The sequence below is a fragment of the Gracilinanus agilis genome, chromosome 3 (assembly GCF_016433145.1).
Source record: "Gracilinanus agilis isolate LMUSP501 chromosome 3, AgileGrace, whole genome shotgun sequence".
NCBI classification, from domain to species: Eukaryota; Metazoa; Chordata; class Mammalia; order Didelphimorphia; family Didelphidae; genus Gracilinanus; species Gracilinanus agilis.
In genome coordinates, this window is record NC_058132.1 from 343955254 (window position 1) to 343976569 (window position 21316).

Here is a 21316-nt window from a genome sequence, read left to right on the forward strand (position 1 = left end):
GAATGTAATGGACCTCTGTACCAGCAGCAATACAATGACCCAGGACAATTCTGAGGGATTTATGGTAAAGATGCTACCCACATTCAGAGGAAGGACTGCAGGAGAGGAAACATATAAGAAAAACAACTGCTTGAACGCATGGGTCGGGGTGGACATGATTGGGGGTGTGGACTCGAAACCACCACACCAATGAAACTACCAACAATTTGAAATTGGTCTTGATCAAGGACACATGACAAAACTAGTGGAAATGCGCACTGGCCATGGGTAGGGGGGGAGTGGGGGGGGGGTTGAAGGGGAAAGGAGGAGCATGAATCATGTAACCATGTTAAAAATGAATATTAATAAATGTTAAAAAAAAAACAAAACAAAACAAACAAAAAAAAAAAAACAGTGCCAGGTGAAGAAGGAGAACAGATTAGAGTTTCTGGAACAATTTTGTGGGGAAGAACAAGAGAAAAGAGAAAGGGAGTGGCAGTTTTTCCTCTGTGTGGCGGCTAAGAGGGCCAAGCCATTTTGAGGCCTGCTTAGGCCAAAAAGCCTAGCTAGGCCTGGAAGGCCTGGCTGGGGGCAGAGTGGATAACTGAACTGATTTAAAGCTGAAAGATCTAAGGAGACAGAAAGAGACTGTGTTTTCCCTCTGTGTGGCTGGAGATAGCGGCAGCCATTTTTAAGGCTGTATAGGCCCAGAAGCCTACTTAAGCTGAAAAGCCTAGCTAGGCCCAGAAGGGCTGGCAGTTGGCAGAGAGACTGATTCAAAGCTGAGAGAAATTAACAGAGCCTGTAAACTTTATTATAAATTAAGAGAATTATAATTTAGCATAGTGTATATAGAACAGATCTGGGAATTAATATAGATTATGGAGTGATAAGAAGGCTAGAGGTAACCAGAGCAAGAAGCAAGTTCTCACAAACTAGAGGGAAGTGGGTAAAAGCCTAGCCCCCTGTTAGATTTAGGGATCCTAATCCTCAACCTTCATTACCTTTCCTTACCTTTCCTCAAACCTTTTCCAATATTTATTTAATAGAGGTTTTTTTACATCTGTCTCCAGCAGTTATCCATTGTGCAGGCCCAAACAATTACACAGAGCTCCCTCCACTTAACATTCCTAAATTAACATTCCTGGCTTTTCTTATTTGCAACATTCTCTATCTATTTTAACATTCTTGGTGATAGATTACAATTAACACCATAAGCAGAAAGTATAGTAACTGATTTCCAACTCATTCCTTTTCCTGGTGGCTACATAATCATATTTTACAATGATGCCTGCCTCAGGGATTACATTTACTCCTCATACAAATTGTACAATGCTTCTCTAGGCTTATGAGTTACATGCAAGAATGGTGTCTCAAGTCAGCCACAACTGATGCAGAAAACCTAGGATCTAGATGAGAGAAGAGGTAGAAGGCTGAGCAAATGAACCAATATTAGATGTTCAAAAAAAGGAGAAAAAAGTTGATTCTGAAAAATATATACTGGTAATCTTGGCATTTTTCCCTGGCAAATTCTAGAACAGATCATTAAACTGATGGTTGGTGAATACTTACCAAACTAAGAAATATATATCTCTAGGACCCAGAATGGACTCACCAACATGCCAAAGTCACCCAATTTCCTTGTTAAAAGAGTTACTAGATTGGTAAGTCAAGAGAATGCTGTAGACATAACAAAGCATTTGACAATTATTTTATGATACCCTTATTTACAAGATGGAGACATGTATCCTAGATGACAGACCAGGTGTGTTAGTTCAGTAGGGTTTAACTATTATTATAAATGAATAAAAACCCTATTCATTGATGTTTTAAAAATAAAATCATAACCATTGAGATTTATACAACTCCTTTCCCCCAAGGAATTGAAAGTATTTTACATATAATCATCCCAATTTTTTCCTTTCAGCTCCATAGGACACTACAACATGCTCTCCAGCCCTTGACGGGCAGAGAATTCTTCTCCTAAAAATTCTGCAAGGAAGGAGATGAATGCTCTGTCCTCATCTCAATTCACAGAGGGCTTCCTTCTGTGATTTTAAGAATTGGGTTGAACGTCTCATTACTTCTCATACTGTGAAGTGAATAGGAAAGGGGATTATTACATCCATTTTTGCAGATGGAGAACTTTAGGCATAAACATGTCTATGGCTACACCATAAATCAGAGTAGAGCTGGATGAAATTAAAACTTTCTGACTCATAACCCAGCTCTCAACATTTAATCACAAAATTTTTGGAAATTACATTCAATTCCCAATCATATGTAGGACATTATGTAGAGAGAACTGGAGAGTCACTTTAGAGGAACTCTTGCTTGAAATGATTATTACAATGAAATAGAGGAGAAAGGCAGCATAAGAGCAACATTACAATAAGTTTATTTGTCTACAGAGTACAAGAGTAATGGAAAAGTAAGAGAAAATAGAAACTTGAAATATATATATTGCAGAAACATGTAATATCCAAAAGTCATTGCCTTTGGAATTATAATAAGCAATCAATTTTCCCTTGAGCACAGACTATATAACAGTGATGGCAAAACTTTTAGAGATAATGTGCCATGCCCCATCCCCCCACTGGAGACAGCATGCTGGTGACCCTGAACCCCAGTCCTTTACCCCAGATAGGGCAGCAAGAGTTCCCATTAGACTGTTGGGCAAAGGGGTGGGTGGAGTGAAAAAATGTCCTCAGTGCAGTGGAGAGGGGGGAAGGGAGCAATTCCTCCTAGTTCCTCTGCCTTTATAGTAATGAATTCTGGCAGGCTTCAGCTCATGTACCCACAGAGAAGGCTCTGCATGCCCTTAATGGCAAGCATGCCATAGGTTCACCATCACGACTATGTACCAAGAATAATAGGTACTTTGTGGGGATGGGGAGGGGAGGCACAAGAGAAATGTAACACCGTCCCTGCCCTTGAAGAACTTATCAGCTAGTCTGGGAAAGGGAATTAACACACATAAAATAAAAAGAGAAAAATGCATTATAATTTCCAAACTAGAGATTCTTAACTTGGGCTCTACAGACTAAAAAAAAAAGATATATTTATATCTGTGTGTTTGTGTGTTTCTTTGTAATACTCTGTATTTTCTTTTATGAATTTTAAAATGGTATTCAGTGAAGAGTACCATAGGCTTCACCAGCCTGACAAAGGGGTCCATAATATGCTTTCAGTTCTCATGTCCTCATTCACTTCAGTTCTATCTAACAGAAACTATAAAAATTCTACTAGTTTGCATAAAGTTCACAAAAAAAGAAAATAGAGAGGGGGAAAAGAGGTTGAAGAGGATTCAAAGAATATAAGACTTGATTATAGCTTTAAAGGATTAATATAATTTGAAGAGAGCAGGGGAGGAGGAATTTCAGATAGGAAAAGAAATCCCCATAAGTATACAATGTGTACCAATATAATTAGTACAACAGCCTACCTAGGGAAAATATGTTGAAGAGCAACCAAAAATATTACTAGACACATATCATCTTGAGTCTAGTATATCTGTATGATCAGTTAAAAATAACAACAACAATACTGAGGAAAATTATGTCTTTTACCTACATTAAACTACTAGTCAAAATGGAAAAATTCTGCTAGCATTTCTATTATTTTCTGTCTTCATTATCAGTGACAGTGGAACCAACATATTTGGATACTAAAATCTTAAATTCTGATAGCACTTAAGAAAATGAAGCTAGGGGAAAACAGCAGGGCTAGACCAAACATAAACAGAAAAATTCTGTGCTGGAGGCAATACAGCCTTTATATAATTGAGGGATGATTTTTGATTTATATAGAAGAGGGAAAGATTCCAAAAGATAGAGAGGAAATCACTGATGGCCTACAATAATTTCAAGGTGAACAAGAGGACATCAGTAACTACCAGCCCACCTACTTTTTTATCTTTATAAAACCTTTATGAGAAAGATGTTTAAATATATGTAGGGTAACTCATGAAAAGAAGAGAAGGAAACAAGTAGGCTTTTGTGAACAGTTTTCTATAGTAGACTACATCTTTACAGTCACAGAACTGCCTAAAAGCTATAAAGAACATAAGATTACACCCACTCTGTTTACTGTGTATTGATTTTTTTCCATGGATTTCACTCTAAAGAGCAAATTACAGTCTTAAGACTCCCCTCAAAAATGGCATCTCCTTGTATATGTTAAGATCATGTATTATTCCTTGCTAGATGCAATCACAGAGATATTTCAGCAATCCAATGATGATCAATGAAAGTTTAAGCAAACATAAAATAGAAAAGCTAGTCATCAATGTTTCCCACTCTCATAAAGTTTGCTCTTAATTACACAAAATTAAAATAAAAAAGAGATTCCTGAGATAGTGAAGTCCTACATATATTCTTATTTTTGTATGATTAACCGCATGAACCTAAGGATACTACAAGGTCTAACAATGACTAAAAAGATACTCGCCTAACAATCTATAGGAGAAGAAACCAAATGAACAATGACTATTTTCCCGAATATGACACACAGTACTCTACTAAATTAGTACTCCTGTATGTCTCCTGCAGAGGTCATTGAGTTTGATCCATTCTTTTAAAAGGAGGAAGCCAGTGGACTAGACTACATTTGGGGAAATAAATGGCATATTCAATGAATATGATGCAAAACTCATCTTTTTAATATCAATTTCTTTCAGCAGTGCTAAATATCTATGACTTACAGAACATCACAATCTCCAAGAAATTAAAATTTCAGGTGACCTAAAAAAGACCCAGTGTGAACATAAATAAAAAAAAAATAATAACTGAAATATATATATATATAAAACACTTTAAAGTTTACAAAGCATTTGACATTCAATATCTCATTTGAGTCTCATAACACAGTAATATAGTATATTGACAATGATGACTTGCATATTACCACCAGGCTTTAATAAACTCATTAGGGTACATTTTACTTCTAAACTTAAGATCCTAATTATGACTGCTAAAGTTCCTTCTAAATCTCACCACTACAGGAGTCCTTTCTTACCTCACCCTCATTGAAGAACAGAGTAAGCCACTGGAGTCCCCTTCCGACCCATCTTTACAGACCATCACTAGAAAGCAGAGTCAGGATTATTACTCCCTATTTATCAATGACCACTGAGTATAAAGGCCATAGGTATTCTCTGCCTGGACACTACCACCAAGATTAACATAATCCCCTCACCTTTTCTTCTCCCAATTCTTGTGCTGGTTAATTTCAGACCATATGTAAGCCCCATCACTTTCCAATTCTCCACTTTCAGTTCTCAATCCTACTCCTTCCATATTCCAGTCCAGTCCTGACTTCCCTTCCACCACATCTTCTGCAACTCTAGTTCCACAGTTAATAAACTTCTCTTCATTTTAGACCTCTTTGCCTCAGACTCCTACCACCTATTTGTTCTCAGAGTTCTTGTCCCCTACTACCCCAAGATGACAGTGGATTCCTAGCCACTTTCTCTAGTCCTTGTTTGACTTTCTCTCAAACTTCTGACACATGGCCCTGGTACTTCTCACCATCACTGTCTTATTCATGATTATTTTTTTTAATTATTTTTTTTTAATTTTAAACCCTTAACTTCTGTGTATTGACTTATAGGTGGAAGATTGGTAAGGGTAGGCAATGGGGGTCAAGTGACTTGCCCAGGGTCAAACAGCTGGGAAGTGTCTGAGGCCAGATTTGAACCTAGGACCTCCCGTCTCTAGGCCTAGCTCTCAATCCACTGAGCTACCCAGCTGCCCCCATGATTATTTTTAAAATAACTTTTCAAACACCCTTGTATTTTTGAGAACTAGTTTTAGCTTTTTTACATTTCTACTCTAACTTTATTTTTTAATATATTTTCTTTTGGTTTGCAATGTGTAAAGTTTAGGGGATTAAATTTTTTTCTGTTGTCACTATCATTTAGTAACCTTTCTAACTTTGAGGTTCATTGTATTCAGATTGATGTCACCTCAGATATTTTAACCTGAAAATTATTTAGTTTCTTTAAATTTCATGACCTACAGGATGGTCATATTCTTGATGATGCAATTACATCTGAATTTATGATATTATGTTATGGCAATGGTCATCTCCAAACACCAGTGGAAATTACTACTGTGTTTTGCATAAGGCAGGCATTTCAAAAATTATATTGAAGTAAATTGCTAGCCCAAAACATGAATATAAAACAAATAATAATACAATTTTTAAAACTTAAGTTTAAAATTATTATGATACATGTACATCTCCATTTCTTCATTCATGCAAGGTAGGGTACTAAAAATGAATTTAGAATCATATAATTTTAGTCAGATGAAACTCATATAGAATTCATCTAATTTTATATTTCACGGATGAACTGATGACCTGAGACTTTCTAAAGGTCAATTAGTAACAGAACTGGGTTAGAATCCAGTTCTTATGACTCTTACTTACATACTTTCTCTTTTAAAAGTTTGGTTTTTATTTTTACTGAATTAGAAAAAATTATAACAAAGTTCATTTGGAAGAACAAAAGACCAAGAATATCAAGGGAAATAATGAAAAAAAAAATATGAAGGAAGGTGGCCTAGCAGTACCAGATCTTAAACTGTATTACAAAGCAGTATTCAACAAAACAATATGGTACTGGTGAAGAGACAGAAGGGAGGATCAGTGGAATAGACTAGGGGTAAGCAACCTTAGCAAGACAGTCTATGATAAACCCAAAGAACCCAGCTTTGGGGACAAAAATCCACTATTTGACAAGAACTGCTGGGAAAGTTGGTAAACAATATGGGAGAGATTGGGTCTATATCAACTAGATCAACTTATACTAAGATAAATTCAGAATGGGTGAATGACTTGAATATAAAGAAGGAAACTATAAGTAAAATAGGTGAGCACAGAAGAGTATATTTGTCAGATCTCTGGGAAAGATTTTAAAAACCAAGCAAGAGTTAGAAAAAAATTACAAAATGTAAAATAAATAATTTTATTACATTAAACTAAAAAGGTTTTGTACAAACAAAACCAATGCTACCAAAATTAAAAGGGAAGCAACAAATTGGGGGAAAAATCTTTATAACAAAAAACTCTGACAAAGGTCTAATTACTCAAATATATAAGGAGCTAAATCAATTGTACAAAAAAATCAAGCCATTCCCCAATTGGCAAATAGGCAAGGGAAATGAATAGGCAATTTTCAGAAAAAGAAATAAAAATTATCAACAAACACATGAAAAAGTGTTCTAAATCTCTTATAATTAGAGAAATGCAAATCAAAACCAACTCTGAGATACCACCTCACACCTAGCAGATTGGCTAACATGAAAGCAAAGGAAAGTGGTGAATGTTGGAGAGGATGTGGCAAAATTGGGATATTAATGCATTGCTGGTGGAGTTGTGAATTGATCCAACCATTCTGGATGGCAATTTGGAATTATGCCCAAAGGGCTTTAAAAGACTATCTGCCTTTTGATCCAGCCATTGCACTGCTTAGATTATACCCCAAAGAGAAAATAAGGTAAAAGACTTGTACAAAAATATTCATAGCTGTGCTCTTTGTGGTGGCAAAAAATTGGAAAATGAGGGAATGTCCTTCGATTGAGGAATGGCTAAACAAATTGTAATACCTGTTGGTGATGGAATACTATTGTGCTCAAAGGAAAAAAGAACTAGAGGAATTCCATGGGAACTGGAATGATCTCTAGGAACTGATGCAGAGTGAAAGGAGCAGATCCAAGAGAACATTGTTCACAGAGACTGATATACTGTGGTACAATCGAACATAATGGACTTCTCTACTAGCAGCAGTGCAAGGATCCAGAGCAAGGCTAAGGGTCTTATGAGAAAGAAAACTAGCCACATTCAGAGGAAGAACTGTTGGAGTAGAAACATGGAAGAAAAACAACTGCTTGAACACATGGGCTGATGGGTATATTATTGGGGATGTAGACACTAAATGATAACTCTAGTCCAACTATCAATAATATGGAATTAGGTATTAATCAATGATATGTGTAAAACCCAGTGGAATTGTGTGTTGGCTATGGGGGTCTGGGGGGGGGGGTTTGGGGGAGAGGGAAAGAACATGAAATATGTAACTATGGGAAAATATTCAAAAAATTTAAATAAAAAATAAAAGTCTGGTTTTTAGACAAAAGAAAAATGGAGATAGACAGTAAGTAGTGTTGGGATAATATGCACAGGCTGCTCTCTGTTCAGCAGCTGGATAGTGTTTCCCTCTGGGGAGGGTCAGAAGGCTGACGCTGTTAGAATTCTCAAATGTAAACGGGCCAAAATCACTGTTTCCTTGAAGATATATATCTTAGTATCTTCTTGATGGAATATTGATTATATTGATATGACTGAGAATTGATACAGATGATCTTGAATTGATTAGGAGTTAATCTCAGGCAAGACTTGATGATTAGCCTGAGAAATCCTCCCCAGCCAGGGAATTAATCCCAACTGTCAGGCTAGACAATGAGAAGCTTCTTGAAGACGATGGACTAAACTAGAAACAGATCTTAATAACAGGTAACTAAATTTAATTTATAGGTAACAGGAATATCTTGAGGGTGTGAGGATCAAGCAATGATGGGTGAGGATAGAAGTTTAAGGGATTAAGCTAAACTAAAACTAATTGCTAATCAGCTAGGCAGATCCCTTTAGGGAAAAGCCTTGGACGGAATTCTGCCACTCTAACTTGTCAATCTTGGCCTAGTTCAGCTACTAGATGACAAAACTAAACTTGGCTGGTTATAAATAGCTGTTGATCTTCAGAGATAACTTTCTTTATGGTTTTGATGAATATTGTTGTTGATGATGATCAAATATAATTCAGATTACAGAATTGAACAATTGACCTAAACAGCAGATCCCTAAAGTGAGAAAGCTAACACAAGTCTGTGGTGAAGCTTCTGGGTTTGACTGGAGAGCTTTTCCCCTTCCTTTCTTTCCACCCACCTAACTCACAACTGAGTCTCTTTGCCTTGGGGTGATCTCCTATTTGGAGGGGTATTCCAACGGTCTTCCACTGTCTCATTCCAGCTTTGGGCATTCTAAAATCTGAACCCAACTCTTGCTACAGTTGGCACAAGATGCTACTGGTAAAAGCTATTTACAATACAAGATGGTTATTTGCAAAAGCTATTTACAATAGAATGGCATTGTACATAATTTGTGGTTGTAATCTCCTTCCTAAAGGGGTTGATATGTGCCCTTAATCAGAGTAATGAAAAAAAAAAAAGGAGCAGAGATAATCCTCTTCTGGAGAAAGGGCAGATGGGGATTTAAACTGGGATACCAGATAGGATACCAGCACTTCATCCCTCCCCTGGCTGGGGTAAGGCAGAAGATTCACATGCAGCATGAGGATTGCAGTTTGGGCACTCCATCTCTAAAAGGTTCTCCATCACTGATCTAGCCCATGACAAGCAACTTGTTTGTCTCAACAGTGGAACAGAATTGAAGATAATGCTTGTATTTCCTCTGACGAAATAATATCTATAATTTTAATAAAGATGATGATAGCTCACATCATTATGGTGCTTTCTAATTTAAAAAGTTTTTCTTTCAACTTTGCAAAGTAAAGACTACAAAAGCAGTAATATTACCTACATTTGGAATAAGAGAGTTATAGAGGGTTAGCAACTTGTCCAAGGGGCCTAATAGCACATCAGAATACGTTTTTAAAATCCAAACCCATTTTGTTAACTTTAAGACTAGTGCTTTTTCTAGTATATCATTCTAAGTCTCCATCTCCCAGATGATCTCCATAAACAAGGGAGCTAAAAAACAGGGTGATTTCTAGCATAATGCCGACTGCTAGCACAGAAGAGTAGAAAGAACTCTAGACTAAGACTGAAGAGACATGAGTTCAAGTCCCCCTTTACCACTTTTTGGATGCTACTTTTGAGGGCAGTAATCTCACATGTTCTATAATGTTGAATTCTAGTGGAGAGTACCTAGGGCTGAGGTGGGGGGTACTTCTATGGAGAACTTTCAAGAAGTCCTGCACAAAAAAGTAACACAGGATAACAGGAAATAGATGAACTAAGATATGAACCACTGAAGAGAGTACTCACATTACTTTAAAAAAACAAACAAACATTAACTTCTGGATAAGATGGTGGCAGAGTAAGGAGCAACAGCTTGATCTCTCCTAACCAAAGCATAAAGGACTCCTAAAGGGGACATAAAAACGAATCCAGATGAACGAAGGGACCCCACAACAGGGCGCAGCATTGAAGGTACATGGAATCGGGCATTTCCACGCTATAAAGGGGTGAAACAGCTCTCACTAAAACGCGTGAGGAAGAAGCCCATCCCCCACCTCCCCACACCATGTACAACACCAAGGCCAACTCACAAGAGGTAAAGCAAGTTTGGAGCACCCATTAAGTCACTGGCAGCTCCAGAGCTTGTTCCTGAGAGCAGCAAGACTTAGGACCCCAAGAGGCTAAAAAACGTGCACAGACTTTCCTGAGCGTCTGCTCGGGTGAAAGCATTGCCCTAGGCATGGACTAGGATCTCAAGTGCAGGCTTGGACCTCGAGTGGGGACCCTGGGCAGATGGGAGCACGGCTGTGGAAGCAGCGCCCTGAGACTTCTGAAGGAGACTCGGGCAGAGGGACAGACCAGGGACAACCAGGAGGCTCTACCCAGAGAACAAAGAGACCTGAAACCTCGGGAGCTTAGAGAGCTCAGACAGACCCTGAGTGTGAGGATAAAGCCCAGAAGACGCTTGGCTAACAATGGCAAGCCAAAATCGGGAAGCTCAGGGGAGAAAGATCATCAGGAAGAAATCTGGAACACTCGAAAACTTTTACACAGAGAAAAATCCAGACAACAGAGGAGGACAAACAAGTAATCATATCCAAACCTTCCCAAAACAATGAAAACTGATCACAAGCTACTGAAGAGTTCAAGTCTGAGATGTTGAGACAGATGGAAAAGATCTGGCAAGAAAATAACAGTTTAAAAGGCAGAATTTCACAATTGGAAAGTGAGGCAAGTCAATTGAAGACCAGAAATGACCAGATTGAAAAGGAAAACCAAAAGATTATAGCCGAAAACCAAAAGATTATAACCGAAAACCAAAAGATTATAACCGAAAACCAGTCCCTAAAAGCTAGAATTCAGCAATTAGAAGCTAATGATTTCTCAAGACAACAAGAACAAATAAAACAAAGCCAAAAGACTGATAAAATAGGAAACATGAAATATCTCAATGAGAAAGTGACAGACCAAGAAAACTGGTCTAGAAGAGACAATTTGAGAATCATTGGTCTTCCAGAAAAAGCAGAAATAGAAACTTGGACTCCATACTAAAAGAAATTATTCAGCAAAATTGCCCTGAAGTTCTACAATAAGAGGGCAATATAGATATTGAAAGAATCCATAGATCACCCTCTACACTAGACCCAGAAAGGAAAACACCCAGGAATATAATAGCCAAATTTAAGAGGTTCCAAGTAAAAGAAAAAATCTTACAAGAATTCAGAAAGAGACAATTCAAATATCAAGGAGCACCAATCAGGATCACATAGGATCTGGCAGCCTCCACACTAAAAGACCACAAGGTTTGGAATATGATATTCAGAAAGGCAAGAGAGCTGGGCCTTCAACCACAGATCAACCACCCATCAAAACTGACTATATAGAACATTCTACCCAAATTAATTTACCTATTTAGCGCCATACCTATCAAATTACCAAAAAACTTCTTTACTGAATTAGGAAAAACTATAACAAATTTCATTTGGAATAACAAAAGATCAAGAATATCAAGGGAAATAATGAAAAAAAATGTGAAGGAAGGGGGCCTAGCAGTACCAGATATTAAACTATACTATAAAACAGTAGTCATCAAAACAATATGGTACTGGCTAAGAGACAGAAGGGAGGATCAGTGGAATAGACTTGGGGTAATGACATCAGCAAGTGTATGATAAACCCAAAGAGCCCAACTTTTGGGACATGAATCCACTATTTGACAAAAACTGCTGGGAAATTTGGAAAACAATATGAGAGAGATTAGGTTTAGATCAACATCTCACACCCTACACCAAGATAAATTCAGAATGGGTGAATGACTTGAATATAAAGAGGGAAACTATAAATAAGTTAAGTGGACACAAAATAGTATACCTGTCAGATCTCTGGGAAAGGAAAGATTTTAAAACCATGCAAGAGTTAGAGAAAATTACAAAATGTAAATTAAATGGTTTTGATTATATTAAGCTAAAAAGCTTTTGTACAAACAAAAACAATGTAGTCAAAATCATAAGGGAAACAACAAATTGGGAAAAAATCTTCATAACAAAAAACTCTGACAGGGGTCTAATTACTCAAATATACAAGGAGTTAAATCAATTGTACAAAAAAATCAAGCCATTCCCCAATTGAAAAATGGGCAAGAGACATGAATAGGCAATTCTCAGGTAAAGAAATCAAAAATATCAATAAGCACATGAAAAAGTGTTCTAAATCTCTAATAATTAGAGAAATGCAAATCAAAACAACTCTGAGGTACCACCTCACACCTAGCAGATTGGCTAAAATGATAGAAGGGGAGAGTAATGAATGCTGGAGGTGATGTGGCAAAATTGGGACATTAATGCATTGCTGGTGGAGTTGTGAACTGATCCAACCATTCTGGCTGGCAATTTGGAACTATGCTCAAAGGGCTATAAAAGAATGCCTGCCCTTTGATCCAGCCATACCATTGTTGGGTTTGTACCCCAAAGAGATCATAGATAAACAGACTTGTATGAAAATATAGCTGCGCTTTTTGTAGTGGCAAAGAACTGGAAAAGGAGGGCATGCCCTTCAATTGGGGAATGGCTGAACAAACTGTGGTATATGCTGGTGATGGAATACTATTGTGCTCAAAGGAATAATAAACTGGAGGAGTTCCAGGTGAACTGGAAAGACCTCAGGAACTGATGCAGAGCGAAAGGAGCAGAGCCAGAAGAACACTGTACACAGAGACTGATATACTATGGTAAAATCGAATGTAATAGACTTCTGTATCAGCAGCAATGCAATGACACAAGACAACTATGAGGGATGTATGGTAAAGAACGCTACCCACATTCAGAGGAACAACTGCAGGAGAGGAAACATAGAAGATAAACAATTGCTTGAATGCATGGGCTGAGGCGGACATGATTGGGGATGTAGACTCGAAACTACCACACCAATGCAACTAACAACAATATGGAAATAGGCCCTGAACAAGGACACATGTTACAACCAGTGGAAATGTGCGTCAGCCATGGGTGGGGGGAGAGTGGGGGGTGAAGGGGAAAGTAGGGGCATGGAGCATGTAAACAGGTTAAAAATGAATATTAATAAATGTTTAAAATAAAAAAAAACTGACTATATACGTCCAGGGGAAAGTATGGGCATTCAACAAAATTGAAGATTTCCAAGTATTTGCACAGAAAAGACCAGGACTAAATGAAAAGTTTGATATCAAACCACAAAAATCAAGAGAAACATGAAAAGGTAAACAAGAAACAGAGGGGAAAGAAAGAAAACTCATAATTTTTTAAATTTGACTCTTTAAGGGCTTCAATAAGACCTAATTATCTGTATTCCTATGTGGAGAAATGCTATGTATAATTCTCTGTAGTGAACTCTATTCACTATTATAGTATTCACTATTATAGCAATCAGAAGAATAATTCATAGGGAGAGGGCAGAATACTAAATGGTCTAAGATGACATGGGGGGTTTGGAAAGAGGCGGGGGAATAGTAGGGGACACCAAGAGAAACTCGAGTAAATAAGAAAAATAGGATATTCTATTATACACAAAGAGGGCATGGGAAGAGGAGGGGACAAATACTATTATAAAAAGGAGAGGAAGAGAGCATTAAGAGGTAATATTTAAACCTTACTCTCAGTGTAATCAACCCGGAGAGGGAAGAGTAGCTATATTATCCATTGGGATAAAAAACTCTATCTAACCCTACTGAGAAAGTCAGAAGGGATAAACCAAGGGGAGCGGGGGAGTGGGGAGGTCAAAAAAGGGAGGTGAGAAGAAGGGGGAGGGAATTCATTAGGCTTTTAAAAATAAAAAAAGGGGAATAACAAGGGAGGGGGTAGAAAGGGAAGTTAATCAAGGGAGGGGATAAGGGATACCGGCTCAAAGCAAACCACTGGTTTAAAAGAAAATAGTGTAAGAAGAAGGGGTGGGACTGGGGAAGGATTCAAAAATGTCAGTAAATGCACAACTGTAAAAAAAAAAAAAAGCCATGAAGAAAACATACGGAAAGGCTGACCTGAAATTTGATCATAAAATAATTCCCAATATGGAGTAAGAAATATCTGGAATTGCTCATGTATCCTTACCGTTCTCGGTTAAATTTAAGAGAATGAAGAATGGCTGGCCGTTTTTGCCTAAGGTTCCATAAATGAAGTGTTTCATCGGAGCTTGCACTGACCAAAGCACCCTGTGTCAAAAAAGAAGATAATATACTGTTAAATAATCAACTAACATTTAGGCCTTGACAGGCAACACAAATTACAAGTGATTTACTGAATTTTTTACTTTCTACTGGGAATGTCATTCCTTCAATATATCCTCTAAAACATAGGGAGCAGGATAAATATAAAACTAATTATGATAATAATTATTAATAATAATAATGCAAAAATTTAAATAGTTCTTTGAGGTTTTCAGAGCACTTTAAATCATTTCATTTGGTCCTGAAGTTTCTATACATCATTATGCCCATTTTACATCTGAGGGATCTGAGATTCAGAAGGTTAAGTGAATTGTCCAAGGTCACATAGTATGAGAGACAGAATCTGAACCTAGGGTCTCCACTCGAGAGATTTTCTACTTTTTTATGTGAATGGACAAATAGTAAAAGTAGCAAAACTGCTACACTCTACATTGCTTGAACTATATCTGGAATATTACATTCAGTTCTGGAAGGTGACATTTGAAGAGGGTCATAGATAAGCTGTAATGGCCCTTTTCTTATTGTTCAGATGTATCTGACTCTTTATGACCCTGTGGATCATAGCACCCCAGATTCTATCCTCTACTGTTTCTTGAAGATTGTCCAAATTCATATTTGTTGTTTCCATGACACTATCCATTTCAACCATATTCTCCTCTTGCCTTCAATTTTTCCAAGCAACAAGGTTTTTCACAATGAATTGCATTTTCTCATTAAGGGGTCAAAATATTTAAGTTTACTTACTGCAAAAAACATGACAAATAAAGCTGAGATTTCCATAAATAAACCAAACCAGTGATTGTAAGGGAGACAGGATTGGACATATCTTCTAATAAACTAAAAATAAGCCAGTTTAAACTCAGCTTATACCAGATATTAATAAATAGGAGGGGGAAAGGATGCACACTTGTTTCAGTTAAGATTCTTTTGCTGTGTGTAGTGACAAGTTACTGCAATACTTGCTATTAGGGATGATGAGGCTGGGTGGTTCACTTTAGCTCAGGAGTTCTGAGCTGCAATAAGGCTAAAGATGATCTGGTGAACATGCTAAGTCTGATACCAATGAAGTGAGTCCCTGTAGGAGGAGCAGGGAATCAGTCTGATAAGGAGAGGAGGACTGGTTCACATCAGAAATGGAGCAGACCAATTAAGAGTAGAATCAGGCCCAAGAGGGCTACTGCACTTATATCCTAGGTTAAGATAGGAAGATCCAGGCTCAAAATAATAGATTAATTCTACTACCTCTCAAAAAGAAATAAAAAAGTATTTGATTTATTTTTAAAACTTTTTGACATTTTATTTTTTCTTTTGGCCTATACAATTTAAAAAACTGAAGCAATGCAGATAAAACTAAATTATTAGAAACTATTGCCTATATAGTTTGGAAATAAGTATTTTTACTCAACTGCAAGAAGTTTCAGTACAATTCTCATGTTTTTACAATGCAAGGAATGAAACCTTGTCCATTATGGAAGTTATAGTAATAGGATATATTCTTTAAAACATAATTAAAGAACTTTTTACCTTTTTTTATTGATTTAAAAAATGTTGTCCTTTACAGTTAGATAAGACAACCATCCAGAAGATTATAGATCTTTCTCCCAAGTTTTCTTGGCAGGACTATTTCATTCCCAACTCCTAACTCTTTCTGCCACTTTAAAATTAAACCTGATGCATTATTTTTATTGTTTGCAAGGGAATTTGAAGAGAAAGGTAGCCTTGTGCCCCTTTCCATCACCTTCCCACGGTCCTGTCCCTCACTGTCCCTTTTCCATCAACTTCCATAATAGGACAGTGAAAAGATGAGAGACATTAAAGCCAGACAATCCACATTCAAGTAATTGCCTCCAAAATTTACTACTGCCTGTGTGATTTTGGACAAGTCACTTAAACTCTTTGGGCTTCAGTTTATTTATGTATGTAAGTAAGTACTTACATACTTACTTAAAAAAGAGAGGTTTGGACTAGATGACTCTGAGTACCTTCCAGCTCTACATCTATGAACTTCAAGCCAAAGAACAGTTTGATTAAAGAATTCTTAAGAAAACATTTTCTACATAACTAATATTAAGGTAATTTTGCCTATGGAGTATCATCAAAATCCTAGGTTTTGATCACAAATCAGATGAGATACATCCTTATAACAAAAATCATTTGGACTGGTACTGCTGCCTCCATTATTTTGTGCTCTAACACAATAGGAGAAAGTCCTTTAGGCTTAGAGTCATTAGAGTCCTGAGTTCTAATCCCATTTTTGACCTTAACAATCTATAACACTGGGAAATAACCAACAGCACCTGGCTTGTCTGTATATGTGGTGCGTGAGCATACTAAGATGATGGCTGAGGGAGGCAGCATCAATATGATCTGCAAAGGGGTAAGGCAGTCCTGTTATATTTTATAAGCAGAATTACCTTCCAGAAACTGGTTAATGCCTTACCAGATAAACCAAACCTGTTCAGAATAAAAATAGCTTTCTATTGCCATCAGGAAGGATATCAGGGTTAGAATGAAATATAGGTTACAAGGAATATAGACATAGGAAAGATGACCACCCAGTCAAACCAAGAAAGTGATGAATAAAGTACATGATTGTATTATACTGGGAGACACAAAAGGGACCCTACATTTGGTGTTTTCTGACACACGGGTGGCTGTCATCTCCATGGAAACATGATGTGCCTTAAGTAGAGGATTCTGTTGCTTTGGCAAGTCAGTATTTAAGGGCAGTCCTTGCTAAGAAAGCTAAAATTATTGACTAAATGAGAATTTGCTGTTTATCTCTATTTATATTCAAAATTAATGAAATGAGTATGTGGTCCTTGGGTGACTTACAGAAGGCACTGACTAAGCAAACAAAATTAGAGCTATCAAATTAGAGGAAGATGGTAAGAAAACCATTTCAAGGTAATCCATATGAATTGGAAGGCAATGTAGCAGAAGCATCCAACACAGAAATCATGAATCAAAAGATATGAGCACTAGAAGAACCTTAGAAGCCATTTAGTCTATTTTCTTATCCTAGAGAAGAATTCACATTACAATATCAAGTCTGACTGAACAACTTCTTTGGTAGGAAACACTACATCATAAGGAGCCACATTCCATTTCTATTAGATCTACACAGTCAACATTCAATTCTTTTATTACATTAAAGTTTGCGTCTGGGCATATCATATGTCCTACTTGTGCCCTCTAGACTTACAAAAATTTGTTTTATCCATTTTCTATGTAAAAGCCTTTCAAACATTCAAAGACAGTTATGCTGACACTCAATCTCCTTGGGGCTAAGTATCTCCACCTCCTTCAATTACTTTAGTTTCTAAAATCCCTCATCATCTTTGGTTATCTTCTCTTAACATATTCAAGTTTGACAATATTCCTCTTAAAACACCAAAATTGAACAAAATGCTCCAAATGTCATCTGACACACATGGAGCATAGTGTGACCACTTAATAAATATTAATAGTAACGATTAAAACTACTTAACTATAGGGACATGATTCTTTTATGAACAAAATAATGGCATTACTTTTTTTGATAGCCACATCTCCTGCTACTGAGTCAACTAAAACTTTTATCCTTTTCATATCATGTTTTCCATACTATAGTTTTCCAGACTATCTTGTACCTAAATACAAAGTTTTAAATTTTCTTTTGTTCTTCTTTCAAACCATTGTTTCACACCAGGGCAATATTTATTCATCTTGATTTATCATGAAATGTCTTAGTTTTGTTTGAATTCACAAAAAATTTGATCAGTATGTCTTCTATTTCTTAGTCTGAAGTCAGACTAAAAAATCATGAATAAGACAGATCTAAAAGATGCAGCCCTGTGCTTTTGCTAATGTTCTCTCTCTAGGTTGACATCATTTATTGATCAAGACTGGATATGTCTGTTTAACCTATTCTGAATCCTCCTACATATATCATCAATCACATTTCTCCATTGCAATACTCTTAAGAATATAATGACAGATTTTGCTAAATGCTTTACTAACATCCAGACAAGTCTACATGTCCCCTAATCTATCAAACCAGATATCCTGCTGAAAAGGAAATTACACATTATTTGTTCTTGATCATCCCATATTGGTGACTAATGCTCCCCCTTATTAAAATGACTTAAAATCACTAAAGTAATATTTTGATCTAAGAATTTATCAGACATCAATGTTAAGTCTTTAGTTTTCCAGATCCTACTTTTTCTCCTTGTTGAAAAGAGCATTTACCTGTTCTCAGGTTCTGGCATCTCCTCTTACTCTGCATGATTTCTTTAAGATTAGTCACAGTAGTTATACATCACATCCACAATTTTTTTCCATATCCCTGGCTATGATTTGGGGGCTTAGGAACTTGAACTCATTAAAAAATATTGGTTGTTGGGGGCAGCTGGGTAGCTCAGTGGAGTGAGAGTCAGGCCTAGAGACAGGAGGTCCTAGGTTCAAACCCGGCCTCAGCCACTTCCCAGCTGTGTGACCCTGGGCAAGTCACTTGACCCCCATTGCCCACCCTTACCACTCTTCCACCTATGAGACAATACACCGAAGTACAAGGGTTTAAAAAAAAATATTGGTTGTTGTTCAGTTATTTCAGTCAAGTCTAGCTCTTTGTGACACCATTTTAGAGTTTTCTTAGGGAAGATACTAAAGTAGTTTGCCATTTCCTTCTCTACCTCATTTTAGACATGAGGAAATTGAGGCAAACAGAGTTAGTGATTTGCCTGGTGACACACAACTAGTAACTGTCTGATGTCAGACTTAAATTCAGGGAGATAAGCCTTTCTGACTCCAGGCCCAGCACTCTATCTACTGCAGCACCTAGCTATCCAAGAAGCAATATATTTTTTTGTTTTCTTTTCAACTGTGTTGGAGTTTAATTACATCTTAGTTATGTTTGTTCAGCTCTTCCCAGCTTGACAATAATTATCCTTCACATAATATAATTAAAATGGAAAATGTGCAGCTCTGATTTTTATTGTCATCTAATAATTTATCTTTTCCACAAATTGTCTCCAAAACAATGGGCCTATCTTTTTCTTCTTCTTGAAAAGAGGTATACATTCTTGGAAACACTATGTAAAGCTTTTTTTTTTTTTTTTTTTTTAACAAATGCACTTCAAATTAACTAGATTTTGTAAATTTGAGCAAAATTATGTACTTACTGTCAACAAATCCTTACCTCATTGATTAAGAATTGAAGCTGCAGTACTGCTGCACCACTTTCATGTTGGCAATAACAATCAACACCAGGCCTGCCCAATCTGTTATAGTCAAAGTTAAGGATTTTGAAAAATTTTACTAGCCAGATCAGCAAACATTAGAGCACAATCTATTCAGCAAATAATTTTTGTTTTTAAAATATTCTATTTTATTAAAAACAGTAGAGCATATTGAGTTTCATTTATTCAAATCAAACTAAACAAATTATTTGAACCAGCAATAAAGAGAGATTTGAGTAGCACAATCTAAGTCTACTTCAGTTTTCCTTTAGTGAATTTCAGAAGCGCTTACAAGTAAATATTATCAAATGTTCAAAGAACAGTAAATTTTAATATTACATAAACTGCAAAAACAGGAAAAGGAATCCTGCTCAAATTCTTTTTGATACAATCTTAATACCTAAACCAGGAAAAAACAAATCAGAGAAAGAAAAGTATAGACTAATATCCTTAATGAATGGTAATGAAAATTTTTTAGTTTTAGCAAAGAGGATACAGAGTTATGAAAAAATGGTACACTTTGCTCATTAGTATTTATATCAGTAATATATAATTGGCTTAGTATTAAGAATACTATAAACACAATAGATTAAAATAATTAAAAATCAATATCACATTGTCAATGATCAGAGAAAAAACTTCCAAAGCACTAAAAAGCATAAGAATAAAGGGATCTTTCCTTAACAGGATAAATCATCTAAATAAAACTAAGACTTAGGATTACATAAAACAAAGATAAACAAAAGGCCTTTTCAATAAAGACAAGATAAAAACAAAGACATTCATTATCACCATTATTATTTAATAGAGGGATAGAAATACTAACTAATGCAATAATAAGGAAAAACAGGCAAAAACATAGGCAGAGAAAGAAAAAAAATTATTGCTTTTTGTGGAAGATATTATAGTCTACATAGAGAAGCCTAGAAAGTCAACTAAATAAATTAAATGAAAATAATGCCAGCATAAGAAAAGAATATAAAACAAACCCAAACAAATCAGTGTTACTATATATTACCAACAAAATCCAAAAGGAAGAGAAAGAAATAGAAATTCTTTTCAAAATAATTATAGGTTATATAAAATATTACGGAATCCATATACCAAGCTGTATAGAGGAACTATACAAATACAACAACCACTCAATAGAAATAAAGGCAGACTTAAATGGGTAGAGAAATAAGATGCCTATCCATGCCAATATAATAAAAATGGCAAAATTACTTAATTTACTTATTCAGTACCAAAGCAACTGAACTCCCAAAGGATTATCTTAGAGAATAAGGAAAAAAATTAAAAATCAATTTGGAAAACCAAAGAATTTACTATTAGAAAAATAATCAATGGGAAAATTGGAAAGTCGTCTGACAAAAATTAGGTTTAAACCATGACTTCACACAATATACCACAATAAGTTATATATATATATATATTTACATATATATATACATATATATACGTATTTATTCCTATATCAATCTTAATTTTCATGGTCACATCAAATACAAATTAGATAAAGAAGGAAGAAATTACCTTTTGAATCTACAAATAAGGGAAGAGTTCATGACAAGATAAAGATAGAGAGTATCACAAAAGATAACATGGATAATCTTCCTGACATAAATTTTTTAAGATTTTACAAAAACAAAATCAGTGCA

The 21316-nt window shown here is 36.0% G+C and overlaps 1 protein-coding gene across 3 annotated transcripts in view; it reads right to left on the reverse strand.

Annotated features, from left to right (window-relative positions):
• The window catches only part of STXBP5L (syntaxin binding protein 5L), a 437905-nt gene that overhangs the window by 266398 nt on the left and 150191 nt on the right, over window positions 1-21316 (reverse strand). For all 3 annotated transcript variants that reach the window (XM_044670068.1, XM_044670069.1, XM_044670067.1), the window contains exons 3-4: window positions 19619-19700; window positions 14321-14421 (exon numbers count right to left, since the gene is read on the reverse strand). In XM_044670068.1, the coding sequence (XP_044526003.1) occupies window positions 14321-14421; window positions 19619-19700 (183 nt within the window). The remainder of the gene's footprint in view (window positions 1-14320; window positions 14422-19618; window positions 19701-21316) is intronic.